A 14,531-nucleotide genomic window follows, 5' to 3' on the forward strand; every position below is an offset into this window, starting at 1 on the left:
GTGGCATACTTTTATGTTTTATATTGTAATTTGCCAAGCTGTACATATTGTTATGTGTGCTGTGAGTGAGCGCCGTCTTTCTTTGAGAAAACTACTTTTATTCATATGTTTTTTTCAACTCATTATTCATGATCTTATTGCTCATGCGAAGTCGGTTGGTGGAAGCAACAAGTCCAGGAGAAAAAACTCAGACATCCTTCTCCACAGTCACACTCTCCAGCTGCTCCTGTGGGATCCTGAGGTGTTCCCAGGCCTGAAGGGATATATGACACTTCCAGGAGGAGCAGGGGCTCCATAGGTTGTAATATTTGTAAAAGAAATTGAACTCTCATTGGAAAGTGAAAATGAATCACCTTTGTCTTTTTTGTCAAATACGTGTCACTCCTTTGAAATCTATTTGAGGTTCTTACAACACACTTTGTTGAAGGCCGACAAGGATAATGTCAACTAATGCGTCACCGTTTTACTAAGCATGTTTGAGGAGAGTTTGTGACAAGGACTCCGAAAAAAGGTCTGGTTTCCACATAAGTTATCTACAGGGGGTAAAGAGAAACATTCCAGAACAAATTGGAGCCACATTTCACTCAGTTATATCCTGCGGACAATATCTTTGAAGCACATTTAGAAACTGACATTGTGTTTGAAAATGAGAATAATCCCAAAAGGTACTGCCACTGTATTTAAGACCATGTTGGGTCAGTTCCACACTGATAAATTCAACATTTAATGAAAAATAGATACACATTTTCAGCTGACATCAAATATTAATTTTGGGTAATCGTGGAAAGTACTGTGCGCAAAATCATACAGAATATTTAATTTAACAGAATCCCACTCAAACTTTGTTAGCATTTTTAATCACAGATAGTTTGCACCCTCAGACAACAAACACAAGTATTACTTATTGTTTGAATGTGTAGCTGACCTGTCATTGTAAGATAATGTGGAATATGGACTTGACAACCTCAAAAATACAAAAGAAAAAAGCAAAAATAACAATTTTTGCTAACAGCTATTCTGTAGCTAGCACTACTACTTTGCGTGAAAAGTGTTCTCTTTTAAAATATGACGTCTCTGTCAGAATAAATCAGTTTTAAAATACTTACTTCTGTATCCTATCAATACGCTAAAGTCTTTGTTCAAACAAATCGCTTTTGTTGGACTAAAATCCGTTAACCTTATTAAAGAACTACAACTCCCAACAATTCCACTTCCTGTGAGAGCTCGTTCCAGCCAATCAGAGATCTTCTAAATTTATGGCAGCTCTCTGGGGCACGGGGCCAGCGCGTCTAGCCAGCTCGAAGTGCCACGACTTCACAGCAGACTACGGATACAGTGGAGTAAGGGGAAGAGCTGTGGAAAAAAAGCAAATTAGCTATACAGGTACCTTTAAACAGAAGTAATTTAATCTCCAACTCCAAGCTTTTTTTTTTTTTTTTACCCTCGATCTATTCCCTTTGAAGCACGCAGACGTAGCCTTATCACAAGCGGAGTAAGTGTGGGATTGTTGGAATTTTTTATTCATTGAGCCAGGGTTAGCTAGCTTGGAAAGCTATCTATTACCAAGCCCTGAGATAACTAATAGAGTAAAGAGTCTCCAGACTAAAGTTGTCTATGATTATTTTAAACTTGCTTCCCCTCCTTATCTGTGCAGTTTGTAGGTGTTTTCTATGCTTTGTTGTGCCGTTTAATTGCGCGGACCTACACTTGCTATGCTGGACATTAGCGAAGTTCATTGATTCATAGTGTTAGCTTCAGAGCTAGCTGGCAAGTATTGATAAAAAGCACATCACACATGATGATACTGGGACTGTGAACTCTGTTGTTGTTTTAGTGTTATTTCTTATTATGTGTACGGTGTCCTTTTTAACCCGAATTTCGCTTGCGGTGTCGGTGCTACGATTAGCGTGCTGTTAAGTAAACAGTCGTGAAACTTATTGGAAACGAAGCTTTCCTATAAAAGTATTATTATGAAAACTGCTATTTTTATTTATTTGTTTGTTTTTCCACAAATGTCACCAGTATTTCTGGTCGCAAAACTAATGAAAGACAAATACTTTCTAAAGAGTTTTAACGTCCGAATGCCTCCACTGTGGGAATTTCAGTGCCCGTGATTGAAATCCATATATATATATATATATATATATATATATATTTTTTTTTTCTTTTCTAAGGTTAAAGTACATATCGCTTTGGACACCTCCAGCGAGTTTAGTGTCCTGGAAGCTGAGATGCGCCTAAATCTTTAGTCGGCCTGAGCTGGTTTTCTCGAAGTCCTCCTCAATTTGGTCTGAGGACAGATGCACTGACGTGTGACACCGCAGATTAGGAGGCGGCATAATCTCTGTTTTTTAGACGAACAGGGACTCTGGACTCTGTTTTGATTGTGCTAAAGTCGCTCGGCACTTTTCTTCTACGGTGCCCTTAGGGTTAATACAGTCGAGCAAAACAAGTCATTTGCATGAAGGTCCTTCGTTGAATCGCTTTATTCTCCGGTAGGATAACATTCCTGACGATAATGGAATATAAACACGGATATTGAGTGATATAGCAGCAGGAAGAGGGTAAAGAAGTTGTTTTAGTGCCTCTTAGCTGTCATCCACTCCGTGGAAGGTTTTCCTGCCCCGCGGGCTCGATGTTCTGGTTTGCGAGTTGAAAGGCCCTTCAGGGGCTCTTTTTTTTTTCCTTTTCTTTTTTTTTTTTTTTACAGGACAGGAAATTAACGCAAACCACCAGCCAACTTCTGGAAATATTTTCAGTTTTTCATCTTTTTTTGTGTGTGTAATCTACTTTGGTGCACCATTTGCCACGCTGCAATATGAGTCGAGTCTTCCCAAACTATGATTTTAATGTAAACAAAAAAAAAACTAAACTATCTTAAGCGACGCTCTTGGGAGAGAAAAAAAAACTCCGCACTTTGTCTTATTTAATTTTTTATATTTTTATCATTGCTCATACTCAAAAGCTCAGATGTGAACTTCTCAACAAACAAACAAACAAACAAAAAAGCCTTTTATGAGAGGCAATGAGCGTCATTTAGCTGTATGAACTGAATGACATGCGAGTCTTGGAGCTCCAGATGTTTGCTTCCCGTTTGTTTGATCTGAATTATGTGGACAGCCTCGAGATAAACGATGATGGACGCAATAGTGACACCTTGAGGCTGTTGGCGGTACAGGCCAGGCTAGTTCGTCACACAGCAATAAGTCTTAAGTCTAAGGTTTCATTCGCTGCTCATTTAAGAAGGCAGCTTTCAGATCAATTCCGACCAGGCACAGAGAAAAACTGTTACCCGTGTTAACACATTCCCTGTTCTCTTCTTAGGTTTACTAAAATCAAATGATGGATATCTATGACCCCCAGACCCTTGGGATTATGGTATTTGGCGGATTCATGGTGATCTCCGCTCTCGGCATCGTCCTCGTCTCCACCTTCTCGATGAAGGAAACCTCTTATGAGGAGGCTCTGGCTAAACAGCGCAGAGAGTTGGGTAAGATACAGTCTGTCCGCTCTGACAAAAAGAAAAAGGACAAAGTGTCTGAGAAGAAGAGTCGGGGGAAGAAGAAAGAAGACAAGCCCAATGGAAAAATCCCAGAGCAGGACAAGACCGAAGAGGCTGCAGAAGCCGATTCTGAAGCTGACCCCGTCACTGAGCCTGCTGCTGCCGCTTCAGCTGTATCTGCCGCTGCTTCTCCCGACCCTGAGCCTGCGGTTGAGGTTAAACCCGTGGCTGCTGAGACACAACCCAAAGCTGCAGCTGAACCAGGCTCTGTTGCAGAGCCCTCACCTGTGCCCTCGCCAAAAGACAAGAAGAAGAAGAAGGTGGCAAAGGTGGAGCCAGCCTCAACACAGCCAGCTGCACCAGTGAAGTCCTCAGCAGCCCCTGCTGTAACCCAGGCTCCCGCTTCTGCCTCGACCAAAGCAACCACCCCAGCCTCTGCACCTGCCCCGGCTAAGTCTGCACCGGCATCAAATAAGTCCGCCGCATCAACCAAGAGCGCCCCAGCTCCGGCTTCAGCCGCTCCATCAACTAAGTCTGCTCCTGCACAAGCCAAAACGTCCCCTTCTGCTGCCCCGGCATCAGCTAAGTCTGCCCCCGCATCAGCTAAGTCTGCCCCTGCAACAACCAAATCTGCCCCTGCAGCAACCAAGTCAGCTGCAGCCCCGACCAGGGCTGCCCCAGCTCCATCCAAGGCTGCCCCAGTGCTGGAGTCTGTGACTAAAGATGTCCCAGTGATGGCTGTGCCCCCAGTGGGATCTCAGCAGGCTGCCGATGTTGCACCGAAATCACAGGAACCCAAAAAGAAGGCTTCCAAAAAAAAATCTGAGCCAGGTAAGCACATATCTAGGGAAAATACTTACCTTATTAATTTTTTTTTTCTTCAGATTTGGAGCTTTGAACTATGCATAGTTTTTAATCTAAACTTAAGGTTTAAATTAAAATCTACTCCCCCTCCTTTCTCTTTGAACTGATGGGCATGTTGTCTAAGGAGGAACTACAGTAGCCATAACACTGGTGATTATACATTTAATGTTTTGGAGGAAAGATTGGAAGCATGCTTGCATATTTGTGTTGCACAAACATACACTCGCAGTTTAGGGCAGAAACAACTTGTCAGTACTGATCAACTTCCAGCTGCGTACCCATAGTACCAAGGGTAATGGTGGGTAATGTCTGGCACTCAGCTCTGGAGGGCATAAAGCCTACCAGCTTGTCCAAACACTGTTACCCTGTTTTGTTAGCTCACAATGCCTTTCAGTGCCTCTGACAATGATGAGAGAGGAGGGGTTGGCTTTCTCCCTTGCCAGAGGCTTGTCTCCGCCTGGTGCCACAATGTGCCATCATTTTGCCATCTGAAACTGCCCAGGGCCCCAGATCCAAAGGGACACGTCTCAACCTTGTTGTTTTCCTGAAGTAATGTGATCTCGGTGTGAGCTTAAAAGCTTTAAACATAAGAGAAGATTTGAATTCCTTCAGAACTGGTTTCATGTTTGCATTTGCAGTGGCAGCAGCCGACTCTGCCGACGCCCCGTTGTACCTGCCCTATAAGGCCCTGGTTTCCACCATCAGCAGCATGATGTTCAGCGAAGGAGAGGCGCATAGGCTCATCGAGATCCTGTCTGAGAAAATTGGCATCATCCAGGATGCCTGGCACACGGTATGAGACGCAGCAGTCGGTGACGAAGACGGGAACTAAAAGTTCGCTAAATCCATTTGAGACTTAAAGAGAGTCTCATTTCTTTTCTTTCTGTTTGATTTTTTTTTTTCTTTTTTAGGCCGCTCAGAAGGGGGATCCAGTGGCCATGCTGAAAAAACAGCTGGAGGAGAGAGAGAAACAGCTGGCGGCAGAGCAAGAGGATGCTTCTGCTGTTAAGAACCGTCTCAGAGAACTCACCAAGGTTGGACATGCTAGGGTCTCAAAGCTGTCAAACACACACCACAGCGCATAGTCGGGCCTAATGAGCCATATTGTGACGCATGTTGTATGTATACTTTTGTCCTGAAGGTGGCACTAGAGGAAAGCTTATCAGACAACCAGATGATACAAACTTTAAAAAAAAAAAAAATTATGAGGAAGTTTGGAGGGCTTAAAGGGGAACTCCGGGGCATTTGAAGAGCGTTTCCATTGCTAGAGGTTGTCAAATACTGATAGTAGGACACAGAGAGGTGCAAATCTGCACTCCCTGTGTGGAGATCGCGCTGTTCGCACACCCTGTCATGCGAGGCTAATACGTGGTGGCTAAGGGGCAAGCGCTAACCCTTCCACGTAAAACAACAACTTGCACACTGCAGAAACGTCACACCACTTTATAAACCATCCGACAATAAAGTCACAAGCCTTACCATCAAAACCATATGCATGGTTCTCACATTACTGGCATGGGGACGTTACAAAACAACTTTATAAACAGCATGTCACTTACCGGTTGTTTGTATGCTCGCGCATGTGAAAGCCCAAAAGAGTCAATGGACGATAATCACATATACAAAACAATTATATTCTCTAGAAAAACTGCGTTCAAGTATTTAAAACATTACAACAATACATGCCCAGTAATATTGTTTTAATGTTTTAAATACTTGAACACAGTTTTTCTAGAGAAGATAATTGTTTTGTATATGGGATTATCGTCCATCGACTCTTTTGGGCTTTCACATGCGTGAGCGTACAAATAACCGGTGAGTTACATGCTGTTTATAAAGTTGTTTTGTAACGTCCCCATGCCAGTAATGTGAGAACCATGCATATGGTTTTGATGGTAAGGCTTGTGACTTTATTGTCGGATGGTTTATAAAGTGGTGTGACGTTTCTGCAGTGTGCAAGTTGTTGTTTTACGTGGAAGGGTTAGCGCTTGCCCCTTAGCCACCACGTATTAGCCTCGCATGACAGGCTGAGCGAACAGCGCGATCTCCACACAGGGAGCGCAGATTTGCACCTCTCTGTGTCCTACTATCAGTATTTATTGACAACCTCTAGCAATGGAAACGCGCTTCAAATGCCCCAGAGTTCCCCTTTAAACAGTTTTCAACTAATCTTGACAGTGCATGAAAGTCAAAATCAGTCCTTATGGTTGCATGATTTTGTAAAGCAAATAATAGGGTAGTCACTGCTTCTATTTAAAAATAACTTTTCACCTGGAAATTGAGCAGTCGTCAAGTTAATTAAGTTGCAACAATTTTCAATTGGCCCGAACCAGGTGTTGAACAGCGCCAGACATAAAGCCACAGTCTCTACGAGACAAGCCCTGTTGTCCTCCTGAGCGTTACTATGGAAGTTTTTTTCCTTCCATAGTAGCTTTTTGGCCACAGAAGCATTACAGTCGATCTTAATTAGTCTGCCTGTGCTTTCTGCTCATCAGGAGCTGTCTTCTGAGAAGTCCAAGGTGGCCAGTGTGGAGACGAGACTGAGTTCCCAAATAAGTAAGAGGGAGCAAGAAATGATTGCCCTGCAAGCTCGCATGCAGGCCAGTTACCAGGACCATGTGGCCCAGACCCAGAGCCTGAATGCAAAGGTCAGTTCCAGGAATAATACAATTTATAAAAAAGGACATTGGTTTATATTTCTGTCCCCCTGCTTAATCAACTCTCTTCAGGAGTGAAGAAGCCACTGCCCATGTGAAAGATTTAAGGCTGATGACTGTTTGTTTTTTTTTTTTTTAATTTTTATGTGTGAATTTTGAAAATTCCTCAGATCCTGAGCCTGCAGGACCAGCTGGAAAAAGGCCCCAATGCCCAACTTGCTCGCCTGCAACAGGAGAACTCAATCCTCCGCGATGCTCTCAACCAAGCGACTAGTCAAGCAGAGAGCAAGTAAGTCTTGGAAAAAAAGTTCAGCACGCGTTAGACCTTTTTTACGATGATATGAGAGTGCGAACTCAGAATGTGGACAAACTCAAAGGAACGTTTTTGGAAGCAGCCCTGAAGGCTGAATTATACGTTTGCGAGCCATGTGTCTCTGTCCCACTCTCTTTTTCACTCCCCTCTCAGACAAAATGCAGAGCTGGCCAAGCTGCGTCAGGAATGTGCAAAGTTAACCAAGGAGCTTGGAGAGAAGACAGAAAGTCTGCTTGCTGATGAACACTTGAGAAAAGGGCTGGAGGCCAAGGTTTCGGCTACGGAGAAGCAGCTCTCACTGCTACAGGTTGGCTCTGCCTGCAGGAACACCACCTCATCTTTATTCTAAAAGACACGATCAAGTTTCCAATGTAGAACCAGCTTTCTTTTTTGTTTCCCTTCTCTTTTGAAAAAGTGGCTTCTTTCAGCAGCAGGCTAATTCTGTGTTGACACAAAACGTAAGACTTTCCCAGCTATTAGCACGAGTCGGTAATGTTAAGGGGAATTTTATTCCTGTATAATCGCAGAGCCCAGGACAAGACTGTAATACAGGGCTGCGGGGAACATGCCTCTCACCAGATGGAATGAATGCGTGTCCGAGCGCCTCTCCTCTCCAGCTGTCTATCATTAGCTGTAAGAGTACACGAACAGTCTGATGCTATTTACAACACGTGACTTTCAGAAGGGAAGTGCACCTTCGTCATACTCGGTTGATTCACAGCTCCATTTTACCCACGCGGTCTCTTGCTGATGAAATGCTATAGGTCTGAACTATACTGGTTATTTGGAGTGACTTAGTCAGCACTTTTGGCAGTTTACATAGTTTAATCATTAACTTCCTCCCCTCCAGCACCAAGATCTTTGAACATGTTACTCAATGCAGAATGCCACAAGTCGATATGTCGCTGTAAAGATGAAAGATTTTCTTTTCAGCTTATCTGCCTTTGACTAAATATGGCAAACAAGCTCGTCTTCTTTTTTCTTCTTCGCGTCGAAAGCTCTACTTGCAAGAACCCTTAAGCCAAACGTATTCTTACTGTCCCGCAGGGTGGATCATTAGTTCATTTAACGTTCTTCTATAAAAGTGAACATTTGAAAGCCACGCAGCCCACAGTCACTGCTTTAACCATCTGTCATTCTTTGCTGCCCCCTGCTATATGATTAACTTGATTTATATCTTCTAGGCCAGCCAGGCAGAGGCTGAGCAGGCGCTGCAGAAGAAATTGGAAGAGGTGTGTGAGGAACTCAGATCAACACAGAGTAGATGCAACAACCTGCAGGCCACTTTGGAGAAGGCCCAACAGGAGAGCAGCGCACACTCAGGTCAGAGAAAGGGGGAACGGGGTCTTAATGGTTTTCATAATGTGAGACTTCGGACTGGATTTTGTGTTTGGACTTTAAAAAAAGGAATTAAATCAAGTGGAAATGAGAACTTTGATATTTGTGACATGTCTTGTTTCTAAGTGCTTCACTGTAGAGTATGGAAAAATATGGAATGGATCGTGTTTTGTCCTTGCAGAGAGTCAAGCGCGTATCGGGGGATTGGAGGCCGAGATCGGGGAGCACTCTGCTCAGGTGGAGGCCCTCACTGCCCTGCTGGAAGAGACTCGAGCAGAGAAAGACCAGCTCGTACAGCAGGTGGCTACCATCAACTCGCTGCTAGAGGCCAGTCAGAGCAAAAAGGAGGAGGACAACAAAGAGGTAAAGCATTCAGCTGCTGAAATGCACATCTGACCACATATGTTCCGTCACCCCTAAAGACGTTTGTCATTTCTAATTCAGCCGGCAGATGGAGCAGAGCTGGAAGAGCTAAAGCTCAGGTAAGTGTTTGATCTTTCTTTTGGCAGAAGCAGATGAAGGGCTGTGTCATTGACTGAGTAACACTCTGCTTCCTTCACAGCCTGCAGGAGAAGGACAGCCAGTTGAACACCCTTCACGAGGAACTGAAGCAACTGCAGACAAAGAAGGAAGCTGCCGTAAGTCTTACCAGCATCCGTGCTTAAGTCTGCTGTCGAACAGTATCACTTCTTTTTTTTGTTTGTTTTTTTTGTTTCCATCGCCTGTGTTATTTCTGATGCTAGTAATGTTAACCACATGCCATTGTCTGCTCCAATAGGAGAACAATATTGTTGAGCTCGAGCAAAAAACCAAGAGGTATGAAGCTTTTTATGATTCCCCCCCCCCCCCCCCCTCCCCCCCCCCCCTCCCCCTTCTGTTGTAGACGCCCCTTTTTTATTAGCTGTTTTGAACCTTGATGCTATTCTGTTTGGCTCCATGTAGTGAGGATGCCAGCCTCATCTCATCACTTGAGAATGAACTTCAAAACCTCAAAGAGGAGATGGTGCAACTCAAAAACACAACAGTAAGCGTTGCACTTGATGTGTTGATTTGCATGATTGCACTGGCATAGCAAAAATGAATCCCGTTGCTTATCCGTTTTTCTTCTGTTCGATAGACTGATACCTCAACAGAGATGGCTCAGCTACAGAGCAGGTAACGCACTGCATACGCGTAGCGCTTCAGTCTAGTGCATTCAAGGTGCTTAATGAGTCGTGCATGTCAAAAGGTCGGTCATTTATCAAAAGGTCTGTCCTCTCTAGTCTGAGTGAGAAGGATGGCCTTGTTACATCACTACAAGAGGAGCTGAGAGAAGCAAAAGAAAAGCCAGCCACAAATGAAGTAAGCTGCCTTTGCTTACTATTTGCTTTTCAGTTGATATCAGTTTGTTAATCACATTAATGACTCCATCATCCATTGCTGGAACAGGATGCTGCGGCCCAACTGGCAGCTTTTCAAACCGAAACCAAAGAAAATCTCCAGTCGCTCTTCCCACACATACAAGTAGAGACGGAGCAGGTAAGGACGGGAGATTTCACAAGAGGAGTAGCTGAGTGATGATGAACTGACTCCTACTCTGATGGAAATGGAGTGCACAGTAAAGTTTTGCCTGCTTTTCTCCTCCTTTAGTCAAACTGGTTACAAGTATTTACTCAGGAGGCTCTCAGCCAGCAGAGGCAGGAGTCTCAGTCGAGCACAGAGTTGCCAGTAAGCCACATTTTCCTCCCATCACCGTGAGCTGCTTTGGATTAGTCCCGGTGAAGAAATTCTGAATGTGTTTGTTTTTGTTTCAGGAGTTGCTTGAGAAACTGAAGGAGGCAGAGGAGAGCCATGGCACCCTGCAGGCTGAGTGTGAGCAGTACAGGACCGTCCTGGCTGAAACCGTAAGTGGCTGTATGTCATTACAGGGTGGTGCATGATGGAGTAAGTTTTTAGAGCACACAGAAACTTAGTTTTTTTCATTAGGAGGGAATGCTGAAACATCTGCAGAATAGCGTGGAGGAGGAGGAGCTGGTGTGGAAGTCCAAGATGGCAAACACAGAGGAACAGTTGAAGGAGGCAAGTCAAAAACGGCCTATGAATTATAGGGACTATGGCTTTAATTTTTTCACCACGCATAGGTTGATTTACTTCATTTACACAATCTAAACAGTCTCTTGTCCCCCTACCAGGCTTTGCAAAAAGTCAGCAGCTTTGAAGCAGAAAACCAAAGTGTAGAACAGGTAGGTTTGTTTTTCCTTATTTTTCTGGGTTTAAAGCGCATCTCAGGATAAGCTGCAAGCTTCAAAGTGTTGTCTTTTACTTTGGGGTTGCAGTTGAAGGAGCAGATGATGCTTCTGGAAGCCCAGCTGGAGAAGCAGACGGACAACCTGGTCATTTCAGAGGAGGTGGAGCAGGTACACGAGCATGATGAATCTACAGATACCTCTTTTAATCTGTAATGGGGGATCTGCACTGAAAAAGCAGTCAGTATTTAATGTTACAACAGCTCTGTTAGTTTTCCATTAAATACATGATTATTTAGCACATTTAAATAGGCACCAGCTCGTTTTGTTGCAATTATATGAATGCTGGTCTAACATCTGCTCGTCTCCGTGTTGCACTCTATGCTCAGCTGAAGCTGCAGCTGTCACAATGTCAGAGCCAGCTGCAGTTGGCCCAGAAGGAGGCCCAGGCACACAAGGAGGAGCTTGAACAGGTGAGATTTGCAACAAAACCTGCTTTCCTGTCCTCCACCCAATAATATGCTCAAACGGAAATGCCAGAGTGACTGAAGAGATATAGGAGTGTGGGTGCGGAGGGGTGGGGTTATTTATGACGTGATATGTCGAGGAATCCGTGGAAATGCCTCCTTCACGTTCACAGCCAGCTTTCTAAGGTGTGGGTGACGTGTAAGCACAAAAGGGATTCATGGATGACGGTTGCAATAACCAGTGACTAGCGACGGCTTCCTGTTTCAGGTCAGGGAGCAGCTGGGCGAGATCACGATGCGGGCTCAGGGGGAGCAGAACGGGCCAGCTGAGGGTGAACCCAGTCAGGTCAGGGTGCAAAAGTCACAGGGCACCCTTCACTTCATGTCCGAGTACTGGACAGTGACCGGAACAGCTCTCCTGAGATCATCTTCCGTTTGAACGTTTTCAATTACTTTGAGAGTCTAAAGTGGGCTTAATTGAATCTGAAGAAAATCCAACAGATAAAGTTGGCATTCATTTGGTGTGATCGCTCTTAAGTTAAGGATGTGGCCACAGAACACGTCTATAGATTAAAAGATGGGTTTGATTCCAGGGTGCTGTATTTCCAGTCTGTCCAGTACTCCTGACAGAGCGGCTGCTCATGCTAACCACTGTTTGCATCTACTACCTGGACTTAACTCTGACTACTGCCGTTTCTCAACTATGTCAGCATGCTCCCCTCGCCTTTGTTTTCAATTATTTGTTTGTACGGCTATTAAAGCCATAGAACATTTGTGTTTGACTTCAGCCTTTCCCCTAATACAGTGTGAGAGGAAACTAACTTGGCTCACAGGTCGAGCAGCTCTCTGTGTGCGTGGATGTATTCAGTGCTGCTGCTTTGACGCATTGTTAACTAAATCCGCATGTTTTGTGCCAGCTAAAACTCTGTGTGTATTTATAGCGCGTCTCTGTGTTTCTGTTGTCAGGTCCAGAGGGAGTTGAGTCAGACAACAGAGAAGCTCCAAGGGGAGGCGGCTCTGAAGCAGCAGCTCTCGGAGGAGTTTGAGCAGGTAGCGGACGTTAGCGATGCGCTCCTTATGCATTTGTCCCTTCACAAAAAAAAAAGCTCCCGGTGGAAAACATAAATCTGTGTCCTCTTCCAGGCCCAGAAGACTGTAGCAGAACTTCAGGCCCAGCTGGATCTTTTAAAGGATTCTGCAGAGTCGGCACAATCTGACACTGAAGACTCAGCTCAGCTGAAAGTGAGTTAACATCTTTTACTGTCGCTGTAATGTACTGTTGGTGTTATGAGACTTGCAGCTGCTTTTGTATAAAATTCCTTGTTTGTTTTTTTTAATACACACAAAAACGTGTGTATTTGAGAAGTAAGAGCGTATTGATGCAGAGTGTGCGGCGTTGCATGGCTGGACATGTAAATGATGCTTTTATTTTTCGATTGTCCTTGAAAAGAATGTATAGATAATAAGGATCGGTTCATTTATTGAATTATTTTGCAGCGCTTTTATATTCAGGACTTTCATTTTAGATTTGTTATTTTTATATATTTTTTTTAATATTTTGTCACTGCTGTTCACACAGGAGCGCCTGGACAAGGAGAAGAAGCTGTCCAAAGACCTGGGCCAAGCAGCCACCAAGCTCCAGCAGCTTCTCAAAGCCACCCAGGAGCAGCTGACCAAAGAGAGAGAGACTGTGAGAACACTACAGGAGCACCTGGAGGGCAAGGTGAGACCACAGATGCCGACCAAGCAACGCATACACTTGGTGCAAGCTCAGATTGTCTTGGCGTGCTTATTTGGTCACTAATCTTTATCGTCTTTGTTTTTTAGGGAGATTACGTGGAGCTGAAGGAAGGAACGTCTGTCTGAGAGCAAGTTCACTGCGGACACTACAAGAAACTGCCAAATATGCCTTATGATTACCATAGTTATGCATTCCAAAATTATTTCTTTCTTGTACTGTAGTTGATTGCATTTGTTGCAACTGTAGAAATCAAATACTTTGTGTAATGAACATTTCATTCAAAGTACGATTAGGGGAGAGAATCCTGCAGCAATCTTAACTGAACCCACATTCCATCTACAATACTGACTATGTCAGAAGTTATTTATCCCCTTGCCTTAGATTCCAAACATTTCCCCATAGTTCAGTGTTAAAAGGGAAACCGAATGTACGTCAAACGTACATCAACCTGTGCAATTACTTTGTATGTCTTTTCTATGTGGTTGAATGATGGGAACATTTTCTGGTTTGTCAATGCAGTACCTTCAGGGCCTGCGTCCCTCTGTAGCTGGCTGCCAATAACACACATGAAATTTGTATGAATGAATAAACTACAGTGTTAGCACTATGCAATTCTGTGTAGTTTATTTGTTGAGGTTTGAGTAAATGAATGAAATGGCGGCGGTGTACTGCGCAGCTTCCTCAAGACACGCGGGAGTAGATAGGTTTTACTCGGCTTCTCAAAGTCGTTAACGGTTAAACATCCTGCAAGTGTGAAAAGCAGGTCGAAGAGGGTGGCAGAAAAAAAAAAGAAACTGTCACTGCAGAACGGTTTCTGACAGGAAGTGTTGCTACACAGCAACATCCTCACAGTTTGTTCTCACACTGTAAAATGTAGTTAGAAATTCTACACAGCACAGAGAAGTAGCTCACATTCTCCTAAAATAAAGCAGTTTCTTTAAGTTCAGATTGTGTCTGTTCTGGTGAAACGCAGACATGGAAATGTTACCGTATGCATATTTTTTTTCTTACATGCCTACATAACCGCCTTTATAACAGAGAAGTCAGGGACTTTGAAGAAGTGAAACCAAACTTAACGGTGTGTCGACTTTTAATTGAAATAACGTGTAGAAAGAGACTGAACTGGAGAGACGGACCAATTGCGTTGAAGAGTTTGATACAGTTGAATCATCAAGGCGGCCCTCCTCGAATCTTGGTGACGAGTTCCTGCTAAATGTTGGTAGATTTCCTTATTTGGACTGATTTTGAACGCACAAGCCACATTGCAATGACGCTGCTGCTCCGATGATTTTGGGCAATAAGAAAGGATGGTTGGCATGTCCGAACGGTTTCCTGGATTTGCATAATCTGCTTCAATTTAAACAGTAAATGATTTAAGGACATTTTGGTGGGTTAAAGTTGATTTTCTTGGAGAATTAGAACAA

At 43.9% G+C, this 14,531-nt stretch overlaps 1 protein-coding gene across 3 annotated transcripts; it reads left to right on the plus strand.

Annotated features, from left to right (window-relative positions):
• The first annotated feature begins 1,315 nt into the window (after positions 1–1,315).
• Positions 1,316–13,719, plus strand: rrbp1a (ribosome binding protein 1a). 3 transcript variants are annotated; one of them, XM_075476898.1, is made up of 27 exons: positions 1,316–1,492; positions 3,325–4,333; positions 5,005–5,159; positions 5,278–5,400; positions 6,862–7,014; positions 7,194–7,312; positions 7,490–7,643; positions 8,521–8,659; positions 8,856–9,037; positions 9,119–9,156; positions 9,237–9,312; positions 9,453–9,490; positions 9,617–9,698; positions 9,792–9,829; positions 9,937–10,015; positions 10,103–10,192; positions 10,304–10,381; positions 10,468–10,557; positions 10,640–10,732; positions 10,846–10,896; positions 10,990–11,070; positions 11,289–11,372; positions 11,635–11,712; positions 12,333–12,416; positions 12,510–12,608; positions 12,946–13,089; positions 13,194–13,719. In XM_075476898.1, exons 2-27 carry the CDS (start codon positions 3,340–3,342, stop codon positions 13,230–13,232), a joined length of 3,381 nt encoding a protein of 1,126 aa, XP_075333013.1. In that variant the 5' UTR covers positions 1,316–1,492; positions 3,325–3,339; the 3' UTR covers positions 13,233–13,719. The 3 variants fall into 3 exon arrangements, with proteins under 3 accessions (XP_075333013.1, XP_075333029.1, XP_075333022.1); XM_075476907.1 differs by having other exon boundaries at positions 1,327–1,383; XM_075476914.1 differs by lacking the exon at positions 11,635–11,712.
• Positions 13,720–14,531: the final 812 nt, after the last annotated feature.

This window comes from Odontesthes bonariensis, chromosome 2, assembly GCF_027942865.1.
Source record: "Odontesthes bonariensis isolate fOdoBon6 chromosome 2, fOdoBon6.hap1, whole genome shotgun sequence".
Lineage (NCBI taxonomy): Eukaryota > Metazoa > Chordata > Actinopteri > Atheriniformes > Atherinopsidae > Odontesthes > Odontesthes bonariensis.